The sequence below is a fragment of the Lepidochelys kempii genome, unplaced genomic scaffold (assembly GCF_965140285.1).
Source record: "Lepidochelys kempii isolate rLepKem1 unplaced genomic scaffold, rLepKem1.hap1 scaffold_29, whole genome shotgun sequence".
Taxonomy (NCBI): domain Eukaryota; kingdom Metazoa; phylum Chordata; order Testudines; family Cheloniidae; genus Lepidochelys; species Lepidochelys kempii.
In genome coordinates, this window is record NW_027621931.1 from 1803573 (window position 1) to 1831171 (window position 27599).

The 27599-nt window shown below is 52.4% G+C and overlaps 1 protein-coding gene across 1 annotated transcript; it reads left to right on the plus strand.

Annotated features, from left to right (window-relative positions):
- The first annotated feature begins 12751 nt into the window (after positions 1 to 12751).
- Positions 12752 to 18671, plus strand: LOC144930031 (uncharacterized). Its single transcript, XM_078851069.1, has 4 exons — positions 12752 to 12793; positions 13824 to 13950; positions 17066 to 17179; positions 17551 to 18671. The coding sequence occupies exons 1-4, from the start codon at positions 12752 to 12754 to the stop codon at positions 18669 to 18671; spliced, it is 1404 nt and encodes a 467-aa protein (XP_078707195.1).
- The last annotated feature ends 8928 nt before the right edge of the window (positions 18672 to 27599 follow it).

Here is a 27599-nt window from a genome sequence, read left to right on the forward strand (position 1 = left end):
GGGATAAACAGCTGAGTTTGAGCTGACTGAGGGGGGTCTTTCTGGGCTACAAACTCACAGGACCTGATAACCACCAGGAGGTAACCCTTTAAGAAAGGTTTTAATACACTTTGGAACCGATCAGGGATTCCCATGAGGACCGCTGAGGGAATGAAGGTAAACACGCATTTGGATGCTCTTCTTCTTTTATGAGAATGGGAACAGGATAGCAGGATAGCACCATATTGCAGCCCATTGGAAAACATAATCCCAACTACACATATAAAATGATGGGCTCTAAATGAGCTGTTTCCACTCAACAGAGGGATCTTGGAGTCACTGGGCACAGTTCTCTGAAAACATCAACTCAGTGTGCCACGGCAGTCAAAAAGCAAAGAGAATGTTGGGAATCATTCTGAAATGGATAGATAAGAAGACAGAAAATATCCTATCGCCTCTATATAAACCCATGGTACACCCACATCTCGAATACTGCCTGCAGATGTGGTTGCCCCATCTCAAAAAAAGATATATTGGAATTGGAAAAGGTTCAGAAAAGGGCAACCCAAATGATTACAGGTATGAAACTCTTCTGTATGGGGAAAGATTAAAAAGACCGAGACTATTCAGCTTGGAAAACAGACAAAGGGGGGATATGAGAGAGGTCTATAAAATCAAAACTGCCGTGGAGAAAGTAAATAAGGACGTGTCATTTACTCCTTCTCATAACGCAAGGACTAGGAATCACCCAATCAAATTAATAGGCAGCAGGTTTATAAGAAACAAAAGGAAGTATTTCTTCACACAATGCACAGTCAACCTGGGGAACTCCTTGCCAGAGGACGTTGTGAAGGACAAGATTATAACAGGGTTACAAAAAAAAAAAAAAAACACCATGAGAAATCTATTGAGGACAGGTCCGTGAATGGTTATTAGCCAGGATGGGCAGGGATGGTGTCCCTAACTTCTCTTTGTCATAAGCTGTGAATGGGTGACAGGAGATGAATCACTTCATGATTCCCTGTTCTGTTCATTCCCTCTGGGACACCTGGCGCTGGTCACTGTCGGAAGACAGGACACTGGGCTAGATGGACCTTTGGTCTGTCCCAGTGTGGCCATTCTGAAATACCAGGGAACCTAGTGAGTCCAGTGCAATGGGAGGGAGTAGGAAAATCCCTGGCTGTGGAGAACACTGGTAAATTAGAAACTATCATTCAGAAGCAACAGACTCTAAATAGTCTAGAAAAGCAGAATGTGAAAAATAAGAATAAGAATCGGGGTCATGTGACTTCAGGAATGAGGGACTCAAAAAACCAAGTCTGCAGAGAAGGTAGATTGTGGTTAGTGCACATGGGGATGGGGGGAGCAACTCTCCAGGTCTCAAGGATTTTCACCAGCAACCGAGGCCATTGTCCCATGCACGGGGCAATCCGGAGCAGTGAGGAGTTGTGTCATCTGTAATCCTGGCTGAGTTTCAATGCTCTGCTGCTGGAGCTCCCTTGTCTGGATTCCCCCAGCCAGCATTCAAGGTCTGTGTGATCAGTAACCCTGGACCAGCCGCTCTGACCCCAGCAGCCTGCTTCTTACACCCCAAGCACATTCTGGTCTGGGTGGAGAAGGCTCAGGGTTTGAGAGAAGGCCAGGGGTAGGAAGCTTCTGTTCGTTATGCTGGACCTAACCCCCCATTTTATTTGTGCAAACAGGAGATATTTGACACTGTGCGATTCTGCTCCTGTGCTCTCTTCAGTTACATTCAGTTGTAAAACACTGAATGCTTTTTCATTGTTCTCAGATCCAAGGGTTTGGGTCTGTGGTCACCTATGCAAATTGGTGAGGCTTTTTATCCAACATTTCCCAGGAAAGGGGGGGTGCAAGTGTTGGGAGGATTGTTCATTGTTCTTAAGATCCAAGGGTCTGGGTCTGTGGTCACCTAGGCAAATTGGTGAGGCTTTTTACCAAACCTTGTCCAGGAAGTGGGGTGCAAGGTTTTGGGGAGTATTTTGGGGGGAAGGACGCGTCCAAACAGCTCTTCCCCAGTAACCAGTATTAGTTTGGTGGTGGTAGCCAAGGATAACGGGTGTAATATTTTGTACCTTGGGGAAGTTTTGACCTAAGCTGGTAAAGATAAGCTTAGGAGGTTTTTCATGCAGGTCCCCACATCTGTACCCTAGAGTTCAGAGTGGGGGAGGAACCTTGACACCTCTCCATGCCTGTCTGCTAGGAAACTCTCATTCCTGGGTTGTTTGCTCCCCCATGGCTGGATTTGCTCCTGCAAATGGCAGGAGAAATGGGGTGGGGGGCTGTTTGTGTAGAGTCATTTTATAGTCCCTCACTGCCTGCCTGGGATTTCCCCATTGCCTGCCTAGGACCCCCACCTGCCCTCCACCAGGATCTGCCAGCCCATTTGCCTGGGACCCCCTCCTCCTGCGCCAGGGACCGCCCCACCACAGCTCTGTGCACTGGGCATGGCAATGGTCCCAGGAGCCAGCTGGGCAATCCCAGACAGAGCCCCTGGCACAGCACCAGGCAGCGTCTAATCCCCTGCCCCACCTGCCCAACAGACCCCCACCCCCACTGGTCTGCAGCCAACAGGCTCCCAGCGATACCCACCTCCAGGACCCATAGCCTTAGGGCTGGGCACATCAGAACTACACCCCGAAACCCCAAACCCTCCAGAACCCACCTACCTGACTAGGGTCCCCCCTGCCCAGCCACCCAGAGGCCTTCCCCTACCACAAAGCCCCTTCAGCTCCCGCTGCAATCTCCCCACACAGACACCTGCCCCCCCAGCAACAGTGTTCCCTCACATGTCTGACAAGTGGATAGAAAGTTATCACCACCCCCTGCTGGCCAGTCACACAGGCAGAGGGAGCCCGGGGGGACGCCTCTTTAACAGGAGAAGGGAAGCCATGGAGGGCCAAAATAAGTAAGACATTTCCATACTCTGTCACTAGCAAATAATGGCCACCGTGGATCCACCCCAGAGTTGGCTACAGCTTTGCACTGCGGGAAGCGCCCCCTCACGGAGACCCTTTGTCATGGGGTTTGGGATACTTCTGGACCCACGCTGCACTCAGAGGGACCTCCTCATCCTGTGCCAGCTGGAGAAAAGAAAAGGGTCCAGCCAACTCGACCTATTCGACATTGGTGAGGCCTCATCTGGAGTACTGTGTCCAGTTTTGTGCCCCACACTACAAGAACGATGTGGATAAATTGGAGAGAGTCCAGCGAAGGGCAACAAAAATGATTAGGGGACTGGAACACATGAGTTATGAGGAGAGGCTGAGGGAGCTGGGATTGTTTAGCCTGCAGAAGAGAAGAATGAGGTGGGATTTGATAGCTGCTTTCAACTACCTGAAAGGGGGTTCCAAAGAGGATGGCTCTAGACTGTTCTCAATGGTAGCAGATGACAGAACGAGGAGTAATGGTCTCAAGTTGTAGTGGGGGAGGTTTAGATTGGATATTCGGAAAAACTTTTTCACTAAGAGGGTGGTGAAACACTGGAATGCGTTACCAAGGGAGGTGGTAGAATCTCCTTCCTTAGAGGTTTTTAAGGCCAGGCTTGACAAAGCCCTGGCTGGGATGATTTAACTGGGAATTGGTCCTGCTTCGAGCAGGGGGTTAGACTAGATGACCTTCTGGGGTCCCTTCCAACCCTGATATTCTATGATTCTATGAACTCTCCTGTTACCAACTGGGAACCACCCATCCCCCAAACAGGGGGAGGCCTCTGGCTTTGATGGGTATTGAATATATGGCTAGTCTCTTTTATCAGCAAACATTTTTAACAGAGAGAAAGGAGGGAACAAATGATTCTCAAAGGAGAAGGAAAGATGATCATTGTTGCAGGGGGGTTAATTTCCCAACCAGCATGGAGAAGGACTCAGGGCGACAGGTTCCCCCCAAAGAAGGACAAGTTCCTAGGATTTAGAGACATGGGGAACAGCCCCAAACTCGAGAGGATTTTTAATTGACATTTGATAATGACATCGTAAGAGGGAAACCTGAGATTTGAGATCAGTGTTCAGAAATGAAAGAGAAAGGTTGGAAATCTGAGGGATTTTGGATCCATTTATGCAAATTATAGAGAGGAAAGTGGAAAATGAGAGGGATTTTATCGCAGTTGTTGATAGGAGGTTGTCACGGAGTCCCTGGGCTATGCTCTGGAACTGCTCCCTACAAAGCCAGGCAGGACTCTGGGGCAGTCGCCTTTCTGTGAGCAGCCTGTCTGCAGGACACACAGCTCACCCGGCTTCCACCTTCCTGGGTCTGACCTCGGACCATTCAGCCTCCTCTGCCCCTCCGTCCGCTTCCCACAGCGAGTCCGCTCAGGCAGGGTTCCTGGGGAAGCCAGAGGGTCCTGCACCCCAACTCCGCAGTCAGACGTGACTCTCAGCCAGCCAGTAAAACAGAGGTTTATTAGATGACAGGAACATGGTCTAAAACAGAGCTTGCAGGTGCAGAGAACAGGACCCCTCAGCTGGGGCCATTTTGGGGGCAGTGAGCCAGACAACCATGCCTGCACTTCACTCCAACTCCCTCCAGCCCCTCCTCCTCTGGGCTTTGTTCCTTTCCCGGGCCAGGAGGTCACCGGATTCCTTTGTTCTCCAACCCTTGAGCTCCCACCTTGCAGGGGGGAAGGGCCCAGGCCATCAGTGGCCAGGAAACAGGGTGTCGGCCATTCTCTGTGTCCAGACTCCTGCACACACATGCCCTCTAGGGCTCTGCAATGATCATACACCCTTATCGCACCACCTAGATACTTAAAAACTTCATAGGGGAAACTGAGGCACCCCCACACTATTCAGAGGAAACATTAAGAACAGTCCCACTTTGTCACATCTCTGCCCCCTTCGAGATCGAACTGAGCGGGGTCACTTTAGCCGGTGACCTGGGGAAGTTCGAAGCCACCAACGTTCCCATGGGTGCCCCAGCATCTCTCCCATTCCTTGGGAGGAGTTACACCAGCCCCTTCCAGTTTCACGCCCTCCCTTAGGTCGGTGGTGGTCGATAGCACTCGCAGGCCGCATGTGGGAAGGTTTCTGCGGCCCATGCCCTTTGGCCACCCCAAAACCCCAGGGGGTCAAACTGGGATTGGGTCTTCTCCCCAACAAGCTGGCCAAACACAGCCACTTGGTTATGGGACTGTTTAACTTTCTTAATAGCTTTCACTTCATCTGAGACCTTCTCAAAGCTCTCCACACTGGGTCTTTCAACAGGACAGTCAGTGGATCCATTCACAACAGAAAATTTCTGGCTGTTAGGAACTGAAACTTTCTTGATAAAATCACTTTCACACCCTTCAGTGGCAGTAAACTGCTTGCAAAGACTCCATGAGGATTCCTTTCCCTAGGGCTTTTCTATGCAACAATTCACCCCTCCCAGAAATTCTGCCCTTACCCTCTTCACCGAGGGCTTGCTCTAGAGGAACACTTTCCTGAGCAACAACAGACTCTTTCTGGGTCTCCCTTACATCCAGAATCACCTCTGGCCCATCCGGCGGATTCCTACACAATCCCCTTTCAGGCAAACTTACAGACTTCCTAGAGAAAAGGTCAGAAGCATTCTCCTTCCCTTTGCCACACACAAGTTCAGGAATCTTTTCCTTCTTGCTACCGGTTTCCACACCCTCAGGAGGTAACACAATCACATCACCTTCCTGCTCTCCTTGTGCCCTGGCTAGGATCTCACCCTGATTAGACAGAGTTGCTACACCCTTTCCAACAACACACTAGCAACAGGCAAAATACAAGCACCAGAATTGTCTCGTCTCTGGGATTTTACATAGACCCTAACTGGATGCGACCTAGTTACAGGGCCATTCTCCCAAGCAGACACAAACTTAGGACCCTTCCCTTCTTGGGCTTTAGCTGAATCCAGAACCAGCTATGAGACAACTGCATGACCCTCAACCATTACAGGCTGAAAGGCCCCTTCTGTCTGCTCCACAGACAAAGAAGAGCCGCACACACTTTCTTCTTTCCCAGACACCCAGCTTGGGACCTCTCTCCCCTTGTCCCAGCACACAAGGCTGGTCACAGACAACTGCTTGGAGATCAGGGTAGCTCCCTCCAAAGGCAAGTCAATACCCCTGACAGACACAGGTACGTTTCCTTCACTGTCCCAATTCTCCACCCAGCTAACAGTAAGGTCCAGGGACACTCATCTTCCACTCTCCTCGACTTCCCACCCTGCTGACGAGACACAGCCATCAGCTCACAAGGCTGCCTAGGCTCATCCAGACTTTCCTTACCCAGCACCTTGCCACTCCCCACAGATCCCCTGCCCTGCCTGTGTCTCCCCCCACTCAGCTGGGGTCTCAGCTCCCCCCTTGCTCAGCACTGCCCTTGCTGTCCCAGTGGGGGTAGGCAGCGAGCTCGCTGCTTTCCTCACAGCATCAGAGCCAGCGTGAGCCCCCTCTCTGGTGTGCAAGGGGGGCGGGGAGCATCTCTCTGTCCCACCCAACTCCAGGGGTCTGGTTAAAGTCAGGCAGATAGCTTGAGCCTAGCCGCTCCTCCCTGCTGCCAGCCAGGTCATCTGCATTTGCACTGACCATTTCCCTCTCCACCGATTGGTTCCCCGGATTCAAACCCTTGGCAGTTACAGGAGTACGGCCTGGATCCTGTCCCAAAGAGACACAGTCACCCCATAACAGGGTCTTGCAGCTGGTGTCCTGGAGAACCCTAACGACCAGCCAGCCTCACCCCTCCTGGGTCTGCACAGGGATCTGGGCCATAGGCAGGGCGAGGGGCTTCGTCCCTGGGACCCTCACCCAGCTCACACAGCCCCTCAGCCTCTGAGGCTGCACCACCCAGGGTCTGACACCAGTTCTCTCTGTCCCAGGATCTCGCCACCCCAGGAATGTCTCCCCATTCACCATCACCTTCTGCTCCCACTGGGGGTCCGAGGGGCCTGGCCCAAGGAAACTCCACACAGACATATAGGTTGGGACCAGGAGTGGGAGCCTGTCCACCTCCCCACCCATCTGGCTGACGGAGTCTATGGCCTTGGGACCCAGCAAGGGAGCTAGACACCGGGGCTTTTCCGCAGGGTCCCCCGGTTCAAATCTCCAGCCTGCTCAAAGGCAGTGAGGTGGGCATCCACATCCCCCCCTCCTTAACCAGGAGCAGCAATTTAGTCTCGAGGTTCCCTGCGGAACTGGCCCCCCGGGGTCTATCCCCACTCACCCCTAGGGGGTCCCCTAGGCCTCTCCACTCCCCCATCACCAGTTCATGCTGCTGCTGCTTCTGCAGCTCTTTCTCGGGCTCTCGCTGTCTCTCACAGTCCTCTTGCTCTCTCGGACTCAGCTCCAATCCTGTCCGACTCCGATCCCCGGATGGGGAACCCGATCGTGAAGACCCTCGTCTGGTCGGGGACAGGAGTCTTGGCGATGCCTGGCCACCACTCCAGCTGCTCCCAGATCCTGCTATAGCCCCATTTCGGGTCAGGAATCTGTCCCTTAGAGCGGTCATCCTCCTCCAGCTGCACGATTAACTGTGCTTCGGTGAACTTTCCAACGCTCAACCCTCTCTTTCTGCACAGGGTTACAATGTCCTTCTTCAGGAGACGGTGACAGGCCCTCACTCCGCCCTTCCCAAGTTGTGGACTCACAGGCCTGTGTGCTCTCAGCTCCCCACGGTTTCCAGGGAGAACCCCTAGTGTGCCAGCCCTTCTCGAGATCACCCCCTCTTTGTCAGGGTCGAGCGGCAGACTCCTCCGTCCCTGGGACCGCTCGCTGCAATCCCCAGGGGAAACCTGTTACTGCAAAAGTCCTTCTCTCTGGTCACACACTTCCAGGAGTTAACCGCCCCCTGAAACTGTCTCTCTCTGAATCTTCAGCACGTCTGGTCCCCGTCAATCCCCCTTCATTTTACTGCTCCCCAGTCACTTACTGCAGGAAGCGCCGTCCACGGGGTGCAGTACATCCCACCGCTACCACCAGTTGTCACAGAGTCCCTGGGCGATGCTCTGGAACTGCTCCCCATGAAGCCAGGCAGGACTCTGGGGCAGTCGCCTTTCTGTGAGCAGCCTGTCTTCAGGACACACAGCTCACCCAGCTTCCACCTTCCTGGGTCTGACCTCGGACCATTCAGTATCCTCTGCCCCTCCATGCCCTTCCCACAGGGAGTCCGCTCAGGCAGGGCTCCTGGGGAAGCCAAAGGGTCCTGCACCCCAACTCCGCAGTCAGACGGGACTCTCAGCCAGCCAGTAAAACAGAGGTTTATTAGATGACAGGAACATGGTCTAAAACAGAGCTTGCAGGTGCAGAGAACAGGACCCTTCAGCTGGGGCCATTTTGTGGGGGGGGGCAGTGAGCCAGACAACCACGTCTGCACTTCACTCCAACTCCCTCCAGCCCCTCCTCCTCTGGGCTTGGTTCCTTTCCCGGGCCAGGAGGTCACCGGATTCCTTTGTTCTCCAACCCTTTAGCTCTCACCTTGCAGGGGGGAAGGGCCCAGGCCATCAGTGGCCAGGAAACAGGGTGTCGGCCATTCTCTGTGTCCAGACTCCTGCACACACCTGCCCTCTAGGGCTTTGCAATGATCATACACCCTTATCCCACCACCTAGAGACTTAAGAACTGCCTAGGGGAAACTGAGGCACCCCCACACTATTCAGAGGAAACATTAAGAACATTAAGAACAGTCCCACTTTGTCACAGAGGTAAAAGCTGAGTGTATTTCCCACCACTATTTGGTCAATGAATAGAAATGGGCAACATTGGCAAACGTTTTAGATCCATATTCAGGAATCTGAGAAAAGGGAAAATCTGAGATTTTCGTCGTAATTTATAATTACGGAGACAGGGAAAGCTCTCAGGGGCATATTCAATTAGAAGTAGACAACTAGAGTAAAAGTGGGGCAAACTTTTTTATCAATCTTTGAGACGTACAGAGAAAACGTGTCACAAACTACGTAACTGAGAACATGGGATAAACGCCAAGACCGGGGGGGATTTTATGTGGCTATTAAAGAACTAGCTGGAAAAGGGGGGACCGTTTGTCATATAAAATCCAGCCTGTCCAAAACATAAACAGAGAGTGATCTTCGTCGTCCCCCCGGCCCCGGTCACCTGGGCAGCAGGGAGCCCTCTGAGGGGCTGACTGGAGGGGGCGGGGGGGGGGAGCTGGAGGGGTCCCTAGGGGAGGGGAGGGGGCGGTAGTGGGGGATGGGCAGGTGGGGGGCAGGTGGGGGCTGGGGGCAACGGTGCGGCAGTTGGGGGCATCAAGTGGGACTGGGAAGCCGGGATCGGGGGCAGCCCCATGGGGGACACGTCCACTCCCTTCCCCGCCCCGGCAGAGACCCGGTGTCTCCTCCCACCCCCACGCCGGGGCAGCCAGGTTGGGGGATGGCTCCAGGCTCCAACTTCCCACCGACACCGGGACAAATCGCTGCGGATAAAACGGGGGGGGAGGGATATCCCGCCCCCCCCCACGGGAGGGGAGTTTCAATGGACATGTGAGGAGGAGGGAGAGACGGGGGGGGGCGGATCAGGGGAGACCAGAGAGCGGATCAATGGGGGGGTGGGGGGGAGTTTACAACCAGGTGGGAGCTACCGAGAGGGAAAAGGGGAAAACTGGGGGGCATTTGTGCCCGGGGGGGGGAAGGGGATCCAATTAACTCCCCCGCCGCCCCCCACTTCCCCCCCGGGAATTTCCTGGCTGCACAGAGACAGTTCAACCCCCCCCCCCCGCAACTCCGGCTTCTCCCCCCAACACCCCCCAAGGGACCCCGCCCGCCGGGCCCCAGTCTCTGCCCCCCCCAATCCCAGCCGTGCCGGGGGCAGAGAGTCACTTTCCTGCCCCCCCACCAGCGCTCCCCCCCCCCGCGGGGTCTCCCACTCACCGGGACGGGGGCGGGCAGAGCCGGGGCTGGTCCCAGCTGGAGAAAGCCCCCCCCGGCCGGGCACGGGGGGTTAATGACGGGCCCCCCCAGCACAGACCCCGGAGGGGAGCCGCAGCTGCTGCTCCGAGAGACCCGACACCAGGCAGCGCCTGGGGGCGGGGCCTGGAGCAGACCGGGGGCGGGGCAGGGCCAGGGGGCGGGGCCTGGAGCAGACAGGGGCGGGGCACCGTCTGGGGGCGGGGCTTGGAGACGACCAGGCGCTGCCTCGTGTCGGATCTGTAGGAGGAGAAGCTGCGGCTCCCCTCCGGGGTCTGTGCGGGGTGGGGCCCGTCATTAACCCCCCCGTGCTCCGGTGAGTGGGAGACCCCGGTGCGGGAGCGCTGGGCGGGGGCGGCAGGAAAGTGACTCTCTGCCCCCTACCTGCCCATCCCCCACTGCCGCCCCCTCCCCGCCCCCAGGGAGCCCTCCAGCGCCCCCCCCGCCCCCTCCAGTCAGCCCCTCAGAGGGCTCCCTGCTGCCCAGGTGAACGGGGGCCGTGGGGGGGGGACCATCACTTTCTGTTTATGGATTGGACAGGCTGGATTTTATATCACAAACGGTCCCCCCTTTTCCAGCTCGTTCTTTAATAGCCACATAAAAGCCCCCCCGGTCTTTGCGTTTATCCCATGTTCTCAGTTGCGTAGTTTGTGACACGTTTTCTCTGTACGTCTCAAAGATTCCTCAAAAATACCCTCAACGTTTGCCCCACTTTTACTCTAGTTGTCTACTTCTAATTGAATATGCCCCTGAGAGCTTTCCCTGTCTCTGTAATTATAAATTACAACGAAAATCTCAGATTTACACCGTTTCTCAGATTCCTGAATATGGATCTCAAACGTTTGCCAACGTTGCCCATTTCCGCTCTATTCATTGACCAAATAGTGGTGGGAAATACACTCAGCTTTTACCTCCAATCAACAACTGCTATAAAATCCCTCTCATTTTCCACTTTCCTCTCTATAATTTGCATAAATGGATCCAAAATCCCTCAGATTTCCACCCTTTCTCTTTCATTTCTGAACACTGATCACAAATCTCAGGTTTCCCTCTTACGATGTCATGATCAAATGTCAATTAAAAATCCTCTTGAATTAGGGGCTCTTCCCCATGTCTCTAAATCCCAGCAACTTGTTCTTCCTTGGGGGGAACCTGTCACCCTGAGTCCTTCTCCATCCTGGTTGGGAAATTAACCCCCCTGCAACAATGATCATCTTTCCCTCTCCTTTGAGAATCATTTGTTCCCTCCTTTCTCTCTGTTAAAAATGTTTGCTGATAAAAGAGACTAGCCATATACTCAATACCCATCAAAGCCAGGGGCCTCCCCCTGTTTGGGGGATGGGTGGTTCCCAGTTGGTAACAGGAGAGTTGGCTGGACCCTTTTCTTTTCTCCAGCTGGCACGGGATGAGGAGGTTCCTCTGAGTGCAGCGTGGTCCAGAAGTATCCCAAACCCCATGACAAAGGGTCTCCGTGAGGGGGGGCTTCCCGCAGTGCAAAGCTGTAGCCAACTCTGGGGTGGATCCACGGTGGCCATTATTTGCGAGTGACAGAGTATGGAAATGTCTTACTTATTTTGGCCCTCCATGGCTTCCCTTCTCCTGTTAAAGAGGCGTCCCCCCGGGCTCCCTCTGCCTGTGTGACTGGCCAGCAGGGGGTGGTGATAACTTTCTATCCACTTGTCAGACACTGTGAGGGAACATTGTTGCTGGGGGGGGGGCAGGTGTCTGTGTGGGGAGATTGCAGCGGGAGCTGAAGGGGCATTGTGGTTGGGGGAGGCCTCTGGGTGGCTGGGCAGGGGGGACCCTAGTCAGGTTGGTGGGTTCTGGAGGGTTTGGGGTTTCGGGGAGTAGTTCTGATGTGCCCAGCCCTAAGGCTATGGGTCCTGGAGGTGGGTATGGCTGGGGGCCTGTTGGCTGCAGACCAGTGGGGGTGAGTGTCTCTTGGGCAGGTGGGGCAGGGGATTAGACACTGCCTGGTGCTGTGCCAGGGGCTCTGTCTGGGATTGCCCAGCTGGCTCCTGGGACCATTGCCATGCCCAGTGCAGAGAGCTGTGGTGGGGCGGTCCCTGGTGCAGAGTGAGGAGTCCTCCTGTAAAGCGTCAGGGGGTCCTGCTGAGAGGAGGAGGGGGTCCCAGGCAAATGGCCTGGCAGATCCTGGTGGAGGGCAGGTGGGGGTCCTAGGCAGACAATGGGGAAATCCCAGGCAGGCAGTGAAGGACTATAAAATGACTCTACAGTAACAGCCCCCCACCCCATTTCTCCTGCCATCTGCAGGAGCAAATCCAGCCATGGGGGAGCAAACAACCCAGGAATGAGAGTTTCTGAGCAGACAGGCATGGAGAGGGCACAGGGAAAAGGAGAGAGAGAGACTGACAGGGTCCGTGGGATAAGAGTTTTGAAAGAGATTTCCAGCTCCCTCATCTGCCCAGACAGATGTATTACTGCACTGTGGGGAGAATCACTTTCCTGTGGACGAGACGAGGATCAGACAGAGGAAAACCCAGTTCCTGACTCCATGTCCCTCCTGCTGGGGTGTGGCTGTCATGGGGTCAGTGTCAGAGGGAATCCTCGAAAGGGACTCCTTTGGTTCTGCTTTTTTCTGGGATTGCGTTCAGAGACTTTGTTTTGGGATGCGGGAGGGAGAAAGGAGGTTAAAAGTGTGTCTGTGGGCCTAGCCTGGCAGGAGGGCCCAGGTCTCTGCTGTAATCCAGAGATTGAGCATTTTCTCAGAACGGCAGAATCTCGGATCTCGCTCTGCAGGGAAAGAGCCCGGGGGAAGCGTGATGTGAAATGAACTAATGCCCGTTCCTAAACTTCTGCAACAGCCCTTCTTGCCCGGCCAGGTTGCAGAACGACGCTCATGTTTCTTTCCGGTTCATCCCGTCCTCCCATGGGACAAGGCAGCGACATGGCTGCAGAGGAGCCAGCTCAGGTAGGGATTATTGTGGGGGGTTCTGATCTGTTCCTGCAGGAGGGAGAGGGACAGGAAATACACGGGAGAGGGGAAGGTTTGCACCACCGTCTGGTTTGGAGGTTGGAGTGGGGCAGGAAATGCACAGGGTGGAGAAAGGGAGGAGGCCAGGGGGTGGCAGACCTGCTGGGAGTTGTTTAATAAGTGGCCTACATTCTAGGAAGAGACCCATGAGGTTCGGAGGTGGAAATGCTCCAATCTGGTGAACAGAAAATAACCTACCTAGATGGGGCTGGGAAAAAGGACCAGACTCGTAGTGCTGGAGCCTGACCCAACTAACCAGCGGGTGCCTTGAAATACGAAGGGGGAAGCCACCAGTCAGGCTTAGGAGAGATTCCCCTGCCTCATATCCAGCTCTGGGAGTGGCTAAGTCATTATGCAAGGTAACCTATTTCCCCTTGTTTTTTCCTGCCCCCCACCCCCCCGACGTTCTTGTTAAACCCTGGATTTGTGCTGGAAATGGGCCACCTTGATTATCATACACATTGTAAGGAGAGTGATCACTTTAGATAAGCTATTACCAGCAGGAGAGTGGGGTGGGAGGAGGTATTTTTTTCATGATTTGTGTGTATATAAAAAGCTCTTCTACACTTTCCACAGTTTGCATCGGATGAAGTGAGCTGTAGCTCACGAAAGCTTATGCTCAAATAAATTGGATAGTTTCTAAGGTGCCACAAGTCCTCCTTTTCTTTTCACAAGGAGGAGGGTGTTGGGCTTCCTACAAGAGATCTCTCCCTAGACCCTGCTCGGGGCAGCATCTCCGGTATCAGTCTGTGGCTAGTAGGTGTGTGATGGATCTGCTGGGAGAGAGGAGGGGTGTCTCTTCGCCCCCTCACCCTGGTGTTTCCTGGGTGCTCTGAGTGGGGTGGGGGTGGGACTCTGTTGGCTGCGGTCCACCCAGAGTTTCCGTTTGATTGTCTCCTCTCCCCCACGAATAGTGGGGCTGTGAGTGGGGCAGCAGGTCCTGAGTGTGGGGCTCTGGCTCTTTCAGGGGCCGGTGACCTTCGAGGAGGTAGCTGTGTATTTCACCAGGGAAGAGTGGGCTCTGCTGGACCCCGCTCAGAGAGCCCTCTACAGAGACGTCATGCAGGAGACCTATGAGAATGTGACCTCGCTGGGTAAGGGTTCCTGTCCCCTCGGTTCTTGGAAGGGGAACGGAAGTGATGAGGTTCACGCCACCCCCACAATGCCACCTCTACTCTGTCCTGTTCCAGCATCACCCCAGCATGCCAGTGACACACACACGACCAGCGACCCTCCCCTGCTGCTGAACGCTGTGGGAAGAGAGCACAGGAGCAGAATCGCACAGTGTCAAATATCTCCTGTTTGCACAAGTAAAACGGGGGGTTAGGTCCAGCATAACGAACAGAAGCTTCCTACCCCTGGCCTTCTCTCAAACCCTGAGCCTTTCCACCCAGACCAGAATGTGCTTGGCGTGTAAGAAGCAGGCTGCTGGGGTCAGATGGGCTGGTCCAGGGTTACTGATCACACAGACCTTGAATGCTGGCTGGGGGAATCCAGACAAGGGAGCTCCAGCAGCAGAACATTGAAACTCAGCCAGGATTACAGATGACACAACTCCTCACTGCTCCGGATTGCCCCGTGCATGGGACAATGGCCTCGGTTGCTGGTGATAATCCTTGAGACCTGGAGAGTTGCTCCCCCATCCGCATGTGCACTAGCCACAATCTACCTTCTCTGCAGACTTGGTTTTTTGAGTCCCTCATTCCTGAAGTCACATGACCCCGATTCTTATTTTTCACATTCTGCTTTTCTAGACTATTTAGAGTCTGTTGCTTCTGAATGATAGTTTCTAATTTCCCAGTGTTCTCCACACCCAGGGATTTTCCTACTCCCTCCCATTGCACTGGACTCACTAGGTTCCCTGGTATTTCAGAATGGCCACACTGGGACAGACCAAAGGTCCATCTAGCCCAGTGTCCTGTCTTCCAACAGTGACCAGCGCCGGGTGTCCCAGAGGGAATGAACAGAACAGGGAATCATGAAGTGATTCATCTCCTGTCACCCATTCACAGCTTATGACAAACAGAAGTTAGGGACACCATCCCTGCCCATCCTGGCTAATAACCATTCACGGACCTGTCCTCAATAGATTTCTCATGGTGTTTTTTGTTTTTTTTTTTGTAACCCTATTATAATCTTGTCCTTCACAACGTCCTCTGGCAAGGAGTTCCCCAGGTTGACTGTGCATTGTGTGAAGAAATACTTCCTTTTGTTTCTTATAAACCTGCTGCCTATTAATTTGATTGGGTGATTCCTAGTCCTTGTGTTCTGAGAAGGAGTAAATGACACGTCCTTATTTACTTTCTCCACGGCAGTTTTGATTTTATAGACCTCTCTCATATCCCCCCTTTGTCTCTTTTCCAAGCTGAATAGTCCCAGTCTTTTTAATCTTTCCCCGTACAGAAGAGTTTCATACCTGTAATCATTTGGGTTGCCCTTTTCTGAACCTTTTCCAATTCCAATATATCTTTTTTTGAGATGGGGCAACCACATCTGCAGGCAGTATTCGAGATGTGGGTGTACCATGGGTTTATACAGAGGCGATAGGATATTTTCTGTCTTCTTATCTATCCATTTCAGAATGATTCCCAACATTCTCTTTGCTTTTTGACTGCCGTGGCACACTGTGTTGATGTTTTCAGAAAACTGTGCCCAGTGACTCCAAGATCCCTCTGTTGAGTGGAAACAGCTCATTTAGAGCCCATCATTTTATATGTGTAGTTGGGATTTTGTTTTTCAATGGGCTGCAATATGGTGCTATCCTGACACCTAGTCCTGCTGAGATCCTGCATTCAGTGATATCCCTGCCCTTCCTGTTCCCGTTCTCATAAAAGAAGAAGAGCATCCAAATGCGTGTTTACCTTCATTCCCTCAGCGGTCCTCATGGGAATCCCTGATCGGTTCCAAAGTGCATTAAAACCTTTCTTAAAGGGTTACCTCTTGGTGGTTATCAGGTCCTGTGAGTTTGTAGCCCAGAAAGACCCCCCTCAGTCAGCTCAAACTCAGCTGTTTATCCCCCAAAAGTCTGTCGTCTTCAGTCTTCTGAATGAGGGGAAATCCGTCACTACCCCTTTCTGCGTTGGGTAAAGCTTCAAAAGGTGGAGCTCTGCATAACCAGCCTTGAGATCTGGCATTCATCACCCCGTAGCGATACCAGCTTGCACAGGAAACCCATCCCGCAGCCCTTCCTGGTATCATGTGGCGCATCTCGGCATCATAGTCTGTGAAGAATTCATGCTTTCAAGGGCTGGCTTAGATTTACAGATAACAGTCATAATTAGGGCAAGAGTTTGCAGGCAATGAAAAGAGAGTAATTGACAAACGTGAGCAATATTTAATCCTTTAAAGCCTGAAAGTGCCTTGGGGGGAGGGGACAGGAGCCGGCTGTGTGGGGGCGGTGGGGCTCAGATACTGGGCATTGAGAGCCTAGAGCCAGCTGTGCGCTGGAGAGACGGGGCATGAACCAGCTGTGTGCAGGGAGATGAGCAGGGGAGAGGTGCTGTGGACACGGCCGCGAGCAGCTGTGAGTGCCGTCCTCTCTGCAGCATGATGAGAGAGCCTGGCGTCCCACTGCCGATCCCAGACTTGTATGAGGAGGGAAGAAATTGGCAGCAAGTCTCAACCGCAGCCAGCCTGTGCCCTGGGGAGGAGACGGGTGTCTCCAGGGAGAAATCTGGGGGATTGTGACCCTGCATGCCCCACCCACCCTCTGATCAGCAATTCCGGATATTAACGGTGATTCCAGAAACAAAGAGTAATTTTGGGAAAAAATGCAGTCCTAGCGACAATTTCCGGAAAACACTGGCCCTGGTTGTAACATTAAATCCGATAGTCTCAAGATCTAGGCCTGTGTTGATTAGATCTGTCACTCTGCCTTCACGGAGTTCACTCTGCTGGTGGGTTGTACCCCTTCCCCCATTCTGTGTCTGCCTTGTCTATTTAGATTGTAACTTCTTCAGGACACGGGCCATCAACGCTTCTCGGTTTGTACTGTGCCAAGCAAAATGAGGACCCACTGTTAGTTGGCCCTTAGGCACTAAGGTAATGAATATGATTTATAATAATCATCTCCTGGCACTTTGAGCCAAGGAAGCCGGCCTTGGGACGTTACTACTTAAAAGTGAGCTGGGTTTAAAAGCATGGAATATTCTTTGTGACAAGTATCCCACAAATTCCACTGACCTCCCTTGTTTTCTTTGCCTTGAGCAGGGTTTCCAGTTTCCAGAACTGATGTGATCTCGCAGCTGGAACGAGGGGAGGAGTCGTGCGTCCCAGACCTTCATGGTTCTGAGAAAAAAGTGCTCCCGAGAGCTGCCTTCATAGGTGAGGCATTGGTTAAACCAACCCCAAAACTGTCGGTGAATACAGGAAACATTTGGGATGCCCTACAAAGACCTTGTGAGCTCTCCAAGTTCAGGATTGTTCCCTGCAGATGTGGAATCGTTAGGCAGAGGTCACTCATGGCTTCCCACCTATCCTGACTGACAACTGGCAGCAGGTCCCTCCCCAATCTCGCTGTCCCCTGAGATTTCTTCTGAGATACGGACCCAGAACTGATCCCTTCCTTTCTCTCCTCTGGGGAAGGTTGAAGGGAAAATCAGCTCCTGATAGGTTTGATCTGTCCTGTACATGTTTTCGTTCCTTCATCCCTTTTTCCATTCTTCTCTCTGAGATTTCCTTTCTCTCTGGCGCAGGCAGAGACTTACGTCTGGATTCTCTCGGTCTCCCGTCAGGTGTTGGGATGGTGAGTGAAAACGAGGAGGAACCCCAGCAGGAAGACGCTGTGCGAGTAGAAGCCCATGGGATGTTGTCAGGAAGGTCCAAAGGGAATGATTCTGGGAGCTGTGCACGCCCAGAAAAAACAAAAGCCTGTGAGAGTCAGCAGAGGCCAGAGGAAAACTTCGGTAGCCAGTCAGACCTTATTACACGTGAGAGAATGAACTTTGAAGGAACACGGTACACATGCCTCGAGTGTGGGAAAAGCTTCAAAGGGAGCTCGGACCTTCTCACACATCAGAGAATCCACACGGGTGAGAAACCTTACGCATGCTGTGTGTGTGGGAAATGCTTCAAGCAGAGCTCGCATCTCATTGCACATAAGAGAATCCACACGGGTGAGAAACCTTATGGATGCCCTGAGTGTGGGAAACACTTCAAGCAGAGCTCAAACCTTATTACACATCGGAAAATCCACACGGGTGAGAAACCTTACGGATGCCCTGAGTGTGGGAAACACTTCAAGCAGAGCTCACACCTTATTACACATCGGAAAATCCACACGGGTGAGAAACCTTATGGATGCCCTGAGTGTGGGAAGCACTTCATTGACAGTTCATCCCTCCTCTCACATCAGCGAATCCACACAGGGGAGAGGCCCTACACATGCTCTGAGTGTGGGAAAAGATTCAATCACAGCTCTACCCTAATCACACATCAGAGAACGCACACAGGAGAGACCCCCTACATGTGCTCTGAGTGCGGGAAAAGCTTTAATCGGAGCTCTGTACTGACCACACATAGAAGAATCCACACAGGTGAGAAGCCTTATGGATGCTCTGAGTGTGGGAAACGCTTCAATCGGAGCTCATACCTTATCATACATCGGCGAATCAATATGGGTGAGAAACCTTATGGATGCCGTGAGTGTGGCAAACACTTCAATCAAAGCTCAGCCCTTACCACACATCAGCGAATCCACACAGGAGAGAGGCCCTACAGGTGCTCTGAGTGCGGGAAACGCTTCAATCGGAGCTCAACCCTTATTAGACATCAGAAAATCCACATGGGAGTGATCTGTAACAAATGCCTTGACTAGGGCTGGCCAAAGGTATTTTTTTCTTTTAAATCACATTTGCTAATTCCCACTTAGTGATCTGTGCCCCATCTTCACCGTGGTTACTCAGCTCCCCCAGATGAGTTGCCTGCTTCTGCTTTTTGCAGCTCACCCTTCTTTGGGGTCAGTCCTGTGATGTTTTCTATCAACTCCTTTCCTTTTGAGTCGAAGGAGCGTGTGTCCCTCCAGCCAGGAATGTTCATCAGCTCCAGGTGGGGGAGAGAGGTTTGTTCCCAACAAGCTACACTGAGGCAAAAACTACCCGTGCCTTACATCCACTAGGACTGTACATGGCGTTGGCTGCTCAAGTTAGTGATCTTGGTGTTAAAAGACAATTACAGTTGTCGTGCAGATGCAGCCGAGGTGCAGTGGTTGGCATTAGCTTTCCCCTTGACCTGACCTAAACTCCATCACATGTCCTAGTCTAAACAAACCCTGAGCATCACAGTTATACTGTTCCCCCATTTAAAAACAATTGTTAGTCATCAAGTTCCCCCACCAGGAACATATTGTTTCATTCCCAGTTGTCACAGTTCATCAGAGCGCTGTTGCTTCAGGTTTTCCTGAAGGCAGATATTTTTACTTCCGTTTTCCTCCCTTAAAATATATTGAAGTATAACAAAGAGCAGGAATAGGGAAGGGAGAGGGAAAAATGTCTTTTCCCCTCTGTAACAACAGAAGAACATAGGGTAAATCAGAGGGATTCTCCATCGCCATCCCAATCCCCCTGTTCTTCAATTGATAAGGTCAATATTTCCCGAAGGGGCTGGGAAGAGGATTCTCTAGTAAATGATTTGGAACTAAGCAAAAGACCCATTCATTTGCCTCCCAAAGCAGTTGTGGCCCATGCCCTGCAGGAGGTTGCTCCTGAAGATCTTCCCTTCCTAATCAGGTGCATGTTGCCTCTTATTTGGGAAATGCAATCCCTTCCTAGGTAGAGATGGGAAAAATGGAAGTGACATTTCTGTTCAGCTCACTCCTGGCAGATGCTGTAAATGTGTAGGAAATGACATCCATGAGGAATGTGATAGAGCTGCAGAAAGACACCCATTTTGAGTAGATACCTGACATTTGGTGTCTTAGAGGGATTCTAAGCCGCACCTGAATTTAGTCCCTTATTTAAATCTGTTGCACCAGATTAAAGAAACAAAAGGGCATATTTGGGGGAGTTCTACCTCAGTATCGCTACTGGTATGTCGTGTGGTTGGTGAAGAATTCTACGCCAGAGCCGTGTAAAATTGCTACAACTAAGGTCAAAGATTTGAGAAGAACTCAGGTAGAAATGAGAGGTACGAGTGGTTGATTTTCACCCCAGAGATGGACGCTATGGTGACCTGTGGCCAAGGTAAACTGTTTTTAGAATTGCTCACACTTCTAAAGGATGCCATGATGAAACTGGGAACAACTGTCTTTCACCATTTGGATCCCAAGTTTCCTGAAGCACAGAGAGAAACAGCTGATTCCTTCAGAGCCATGCCATGCCTATGGGTCCCAAACTGGCTGCCTTGCTGGACAAGAAGCACTTCTGTGTTGGTTAAATGATGGTAGCCAATGAGGGAATGTAACAGATTCCAAGTTCAGACTGCAGGATACATGAATGCTGAGTCCAGAGTCTGTGGTTTGGTCTCTTAGTTTTGCTCTTGAGTCTAATGCATGTGTCTCACTGTTCCGCCTCCTGCTACTCTGAAAGATTAGAAAGTGTGAAAGTAGAGCACAGGTGGTTTTTCTCATGATGCAGCCTTCCCACGTAGTGTGAGACCCCTTCCACCCACACTTCTGGGAGAAGACCCAGGGAGAAATGAACCCTCAGAAATGGAAGGCTCCTAGGTTATGGGAGAATGTGATTTCACACAGAGCTCACTGGGTGAAAATGGGAATAAAGAGAAAACTGCCCTAAAGGTTTATAGTTTGTAATCTTTGAAGAAATTGTTACCAGCAACAAGGAAATTGCACATGAAGTTTATTAGTGTAAGGTAAGAGGCTGATTCTGTGATCACTTTCAGTGTTACAGTATAATTCAGGTTTTCTTCTAGCCCCCTCCTACAAAATAGCAAAAGGTGGCTAATCCTGCAATAAAAACCTGACTCCAAAGGAATCAGGTTTGGGGGAAAATGTGAGAGAAATAGCATGTACGAGAATAGAGACCCAGTATAGACTGGAATTATTTCTGTTTCAAATGGAATTTATTTGGTAAATTTTAAAATAAATCTTCTGTTGGGAGGAAAACTACTTGAGAGAAGATGTGGAACCTTTTCCCCAGTGAGAGGGAAAGAGCCAGAGAGTTCCCCAGGGCTCTTGTTCGCAAAGCAAAGATGTCACATTAGGCAGGAGATGTCAAGATCTACAATGGTGATGGGCGAGTGATGGGAGCTTTTCTGGGTGGTTGTTGTTTGGTTGTTTTTTTTCATGTAATTTTTGTTTTGTTTTTGCAACTAGTTCTTTTTATAGCTGCTGAGCCCCCTTGTCCTTTTGAGCACAGCTCTTTAACCCTCAGGCCTGGCTCTGGAAACCTCAGAACCGGCTTTGCGTTTTTTTTTTCATGTTTGCTATCTTTGGAGTTCGCACATCCACACGACATGCGGTTCACAGCAACGGATACTTTGAGAAACCTGCTGGGTGAAGCAGGCCTTTTCCAAACTGACATTGGCCCAAATTCTGCCTCAATTCAGCTGGATTGGGACACGTCTGTGTCAAAGGAGTGGTTCACACCTGATTTGCCCAGAGACCTCAGAGGAGGGGTAGTTAGATATAGGATAAGTAGGAATCGACAACAATTAAGTTAAATATAAAGGTGAAAGACCCTCACCTTGCAGGTCAACAAGCCTGTTCTGTTCTTTCCCTCCAATGCATCTGACACTGGTCGCTCTCAGGTAGCACACTGGGCTTGACGGACCACTGGTCTGACCCAGTCTATGACCTGTCGTGCGTTCTTATGGAAGTCCTCTGCGGGCTTGTCTACACGGGCAAGTTTCTGCACAGGAAAGCAGCTTTCTGCGGTGTAACTCCCGAGGTGCGCACTCAGATTTCGTGATGCATGATAGGAAGGGGCCATGACAGGGACACACTGCCGTGCGGGGTCAAAATGAAGGAGCTGTGACATGCCTACCACAAGGTGCAGGAGGCAAACTGCTGCTCCATATTGGGGGCTAACTAACCCCAGCATCACGGCAAGAATCTACCTAGCAGCTGGAGAAAAAATATGAATGAGAGTCAAAGACACCTCCACGTGGCCTGTCTCTTCCCCAATCTCAACACCTGGAAGATTGTCTGGAAGACTCAGAATTTGAACTGCAGAGATTGGTCTCAGGCTGAGAGGGAATTCAGTCTGTGTATTAAGAACTCAACATGGCCTGGAGCAACCAGTGAGTGAGAAAAGCTGTTTGATCCAATTCTTGCTTAGTATATTCAAATTAGAGTTTAGACTGGGAGTCTGTTTTCATTTGTTATGTAACCACTTTTGACCTCTGTGACCAATACTTATACTCAGTTAAAATCTAACTTTCTGGAGTTAATAAACTTATTTTACTATTTTATACTTACTCCTGAGTTTGTCCAAAGTGCTTGGGAAAGTTGCTCACATGACAAAGGCTGGTGCATGTCCCCTTTATTTTTGATGAAGTGGCGAACTAATTAATGAGCTTACACTTTTCAAGAGAAGGACTGAGACGATCGCATTCTGACCTTTTACTGACACTTCTTTAATAACTAAAAAAAAAGAACAGGAGGACTTGTGGCACCTTAGAGGCTAACCGATTTATTTGAGCACTGTCCAGTTTTGGGCCCCACACTTCAAGAAGGATGTGGATAAATTGGAGAGAGTCCAGCAAAGGGCAACAAAAATGATTAGGGGACTGGAACACATGAGTTATGAGGAGAGGCTGAGGGAACTGGGATTGTTTAGTCTACGGAAGAGAAGAATGAGGGGGGATTTGATAGCTGCTTTTAACTACCTGAAAGGTGGATCCAAAGAGGATGGATCTAGACTATTCTCAGTGATAGCAGATGACAGGACAAGGAGGAATGGTCTCAAGTTGCAGTGGGGGAGATTTAGGTTGGATATTAGGAAAAACCTTTTCACTAGGAGGGTGGTGAAACACTGGAATGCATTACCTAGGGAAGTGGTGGAATCCCCTTTCTTAGAAGTTTCTAAGGACAGGCTTGACAAAGCCCTGGCTGGGATGATTTAGTTGGGGTTGGTCCTGCTTTGGGCAGGGGGTAGGACTAGATTCCTCCTGAGGACCCTTCCAACCCTGATCTTCTATGATTCGATGACCCTCCTCCAGGAGTGACAGAGCCTGGCATGTGCTGGAAGAAGCGGGGAGCTCTGGTGCCCACGGACCTGTCCTGGCAGCTTTCTCAGCAGCAAAGAAATCAATTCTCCCTGCCCCTGAGCAACCCACCCACAGCTAATGGCAGCATTGGTGGGGGGTCCCAAGCTTTGCACCAACGTCCACATTTCAGACCTTCCTCTCATGGCACTTTCCATGTGAATTAGGACAAGCAAGCTGGGGAAGCTCCATGGGGTAATAGAAACCAGGGCTGCAGGGAAGGTTTGAACTCACAACCCCAGCAATATTGCCCTTTGCACTAACCACTTGCACCCCTGCAGGGGCTCCTTGGACAGCGCTGGGAAGTCGGCCGTGATCCGTCTCTGTGGTTCGCACCTTTGCCTGGCAATTGAAAGGCTGCCGGTTCAAACCTCACTCAAGGTGTGGCTTTCCAGCAATGAGACTCCAGTCCATTTTAACAGGAAGAAAATCTCCTCTATTCTGGTTTAGCCCCATTTGACTCCTTCTGCCCGTCTTCTTCCTCCCCCATCGGTCCCTTTCCTTCCCCATTGGGGCCATGCAGAGGGGAGCCCCAGTCAGTCTCTGGCACCGAGAGGCTGTATCCCATAAGGGGAGGGAGGGGTCGCTGTAAAGCATTGATAATGGGTGGGGGAGGGGTGTGCGTGGTTAGGGGGAGAAAGTCTGGAGAACTAACAGTGGGGCCCAGAGAGATTCCCCCACAGACTGGGGAGATCCCCTGCTGCCCACCATCACCCAGCTCTGGGAAGAACAACTTGGGATTGCTTGGGGAACCCACCTTTAAAAACACAAGTGTTCCATGCTAGTTACATTTGAATAAGACCAAAGCCGCCTCAAACCCAGTGTCACAGTCACTGGGACGACTTTGTCCTGACATTTTACCGGCTGCAGCCACAAAGCGAGTCAAATTACGGCTCCCGTTCGGCGTCAAGGCTCACAGACGAACCCAGAGGCTTTTCCTTCCTCAGGTTCTGCCGTCATTTCAGTGCTGGCCTGTTCCGAGATTCATCGTTGTGCAAAGCAGCGTCAGGCCCTGAAACTGGACGAGCCCAGAGCAGAGGCTGCCTTCATTTAACCCTCCAAAAACCAACCCGCCGAAACGTGGATTAGCACCCATGCTCCTCCAGCCGCAGGGGAGGCGCCTCATCTGGGCCCCTGGTGCCCATGCTCCAGCAACGTAAGACCACGGGGGCCTGGCTCCACCCAAGACCGGGGGCCGGTGTCTCCCCCAGCCCCACCTGCTGCCCCCGGGCAATTTAAAAGGGCCCGGAAACCCCCACCGCCATCACCGGCAGCACAAGGGGGCTAAGGCGGCTTCCTGCCCACCCTCGCTCCGTGTAACCCTTCTGCCCGTCAGAGTTGGCAGCAACAAGGACCGGGTTCAATATCTAGGGGATCCATTCCAATAACACAATGCAAACCGGCTCGAGCCCCCACCCAGTGACCTGGGACAAATATGTACCACCCCCGCTGGGCGCCTCCCAGAGGCAATCCTTCCCCTCTCGCAAGCACCTAGTCTGAGTGTAGCAAAAAGCCTTTTTATAACAGAGAGAAACAATGTAGCATTATGTTGGGGAAACAGCACCAACAGGACTCATAACACAACCCACGAGCAAAAAAAAAACCCACCCCAAGCAAATTGGGGCATGCCCTTTCCCTTTGGTTCTTGAGTCCAGCAACCCCAAATCACCCAAAGTCCCAAAAGTCCAATGACCCAAAAGTCTCTGTCCCTGGTCAGGGCAGCCCCAAAGTTCAAAAGTTTATCTGCAGAGCTTTACCTCCCAACCTGGGTGGAGATGGGGGCGGGGGTAAAAGGCACCTTACATGATCTGAAGCTGACCGTCCCACAGCTCCATAGGCCTCCACTCCACCAGCCGCCCCACGAACGGCTTTGCTCAGCTCCGCTCCGCAGCCCACCAGCAGCTCCCGCCGTCCCACGAACTGCTCCACCAGCCTGTCCACGAGGCACTCCAGCCGTCCCGCAAACTTCTCCACAATAGATCTTCAGGCTCCCCCACTACTTAACACAACGCTCAGTGATTTCGGCTCTTACTCAGTTCAGCTCTTTGGTGAAGTCAGCTCGTAGTATAGGAGCCTCAGTGATGGTGCATCATTAGCCCGAAGCGAGCTCAGCAGCTTGTAATTAGACTCCTAACGAAATCAAAATTAGCTCTGAGATTTCACAGTGAAGAAAAAAGGAAGAGTTATTAGCATATAAGACCATCACCAAGGGACCCATGGCACCAAGTATTAATACTTGTCCCCAACCTCTCTCAATTCACAGCGTTTTGGAACCCATGACCCTTGCCTAGCGAGTGCTACTTAGTTGATGGTGAGTCCCTCCATCATAACAAAAGGCCAAGTACAGTTCCCAGCACAGTTCCCATAATCAGGGTAATAACAATTTATTCTTCCTGCCCCAATAACAGAGACACTGGGGATCCCACAGCAGCCAAAGTGAGCATTTGGGCAGCTATGGCCTCGTTCTAGGCGGGGTGGGTGTGCCTATGCAAATGAGATCGGCCCCTGAAGTTCTTTTCCACAACTTGCCAGACCTCACCACCAGATGTCAGGGTGAGGCTCACCCTGACACTGCTTACACTCCGTGTGGCCTGCCAGTCTCGGAAGCGGCTGGCGCGTCCCTGCAGCCCCGGGGATGGGGGGATCTCCACACGCTGCCCCCGCCCCGAGGGCCGACTCTGCCATCTGTGGCAATGGGAGCTGCTGGGGTGGTGTCCGTGGGCAGCGATGGGCAGAGACCCCCCACCTAGGAGCTGCTGCCAGAGGGGGGTGTGGGTCGCTTTTGGGAGATCCCTGAGGTAAGAGCTGCACCCTCATTCTCTCCCGCACCCCAAGCCCCAGCCCAGACCCCAACCCCCTGCACCCAAACTCCCTCCCAGAGTCCACCCCCTGCACTCCCTCCTCCACCCTATCCCCATGCCCTAGCCCAGAGCCCACACCCCACACCCAAACTCCCTCCCAGAGCCTGCGCCCGCACCCCCTCCTGCACCCCAACCCCCAACCCCAACCCAGATCCTGCACCCAAAGTTCCTCCCACAGGCCTCCCCCCACACCTGCTCTCGCACCCCAACCCTCTTCCCCAGTCCAGAGCCCACCCCCTGCACCCAACTCCCTCCCAGAGCCCGACCTGCACCCTCTCCTGCACCCCAACCCCCTCCCCCAGCCCAGAGCCCACACCTGAACTCCCTCCCAGAACCTGGCCACCCCACCCATTCCTGCACCCAATGCCCTGCCCCAGCCAAGACCCCACACCTGCACCCAAACTGCCTCCCAGAGCCTGTACCCCTCACCCCCTCCCACACCCTAACCCCCTGCCCCAGCCCAGAGCCCACACCACACATCCAATTCACTCCCAGAGCCTGCCCCCACACCTGCTCCTGCACCCCAACCCCCTGCCCCAGCCCAGACCCCGCACCCTTCATTCCCTCCTGCACCCCAACACCCTGCCGCAAACCACAGCCCACACCCAAACTCCCTCCCAGAGCCCAACCCCTTTCCCTCTCCCTCCCATACCCAAACTCCCAGAGCCTTAGGCAGATGTGGGGGGAGGTGGACGGGGAGGCAGGACTTGGTCCCATTCTGGAAACCACCAAAAATTGTAGAAACCTGCCGCCCCTGTCCAGCCCAACCTTCTGCGGGTGCCCCTCAGGCCCCACCCGTGCAGGGTTTGAAGCTTGCATTGCTTAAATTCCAGGATGCTGGGGGACTTCAGCTCCCCTTTGTCCAGCGGGAACCTTCAGCCCACTCCCAACCAGATTCTTGTCCATGGGGTGACTGTCGGGGGGCTGGGCCCCTCTTTGTCTTTTCTCTCTGGGACAGGCCAGGGTACCTAGATCTGGGGTATCTGAGCACCCAGGACCTTCTATGGAGATGCCCTTCTCCTTCCCCTTCTGTGGTCCCATCTGTCATTGACTCCAGCCTGTTTTCTATCCATCATCAGCACCATCCCAAGCCAGCTGCACCCGCCTCAAAAAGACAGTGTCCCCTGATGGGTGTAAATCATAGAATCATAGAATATCCTCATTTACACATTTCTTTGGCAGTCATGACAGGAGACAAAGGGTTTCTATTCCCAACTTGAAGGCAAGGAGTGCATTAGGGGCAACTCCAAGGGAAAGACTATTGATGGAGATCTCAATCTAAATTCTACACGAGTTTTGTTATCTTCCCTTTTGGTTCTATCCCTGGAAATTCCCCCAGACTAGTCTGCTGAAAGATAAAATCATCTAAATCTGCCTCCAAAGAACCTGACCGGCTGAAGCAGGAGGAGACCTGAGAGACGGCCACTTTCAAATCAAAAGGGAACGCTGAGACCTGCCTGTTGCCACACCCGCCCCCACCCGTCCCGAGGAGAAGGAGGCGCCGACCTGTCGTGTGCGATCTAATGAGCAGGGAAAGAATCTGGGAATTACCTTCTGTAAAAACTCATCCTTTTGTTCCTCAAACACCTGTGGAAATAGCTGATTCAAGAAGTTGTTGACAGAGGGATGGTCCGCGTCTCTCAGCAGCTCCTTGGGTCACCAGCCGTTGTCAACCAAGCCAGTTGGCAGACTGACGGCAGGGCAAGAATGCTGACGCCCAA

Excerpts from the sequence above, each read along its gene's own strand:
- LOC144930031 (XM_078851069.1), top strand. The coding sequence starts at position 12,752 with ATGGGACAAGGCAGCGACATGGCTGCAGAGGAGCCAGCTCAG. Across the intron at positions 12,794-13,823 it reads CTGCAGAGGAGCCAGCTCAG|GGGCCGGTGACCTTCGAGGA; the intron begins GTAGGGATTATT and ends TGGCTCTTTCAG. Across the intron at positions 17,180-17,550 it reads CCCGAGAGCTGCCTTCATAG|GCAGAGACTTACGTCTGGAT; the intron begins GTGAGGCATTGG and ends TCTCTGGCGCAG.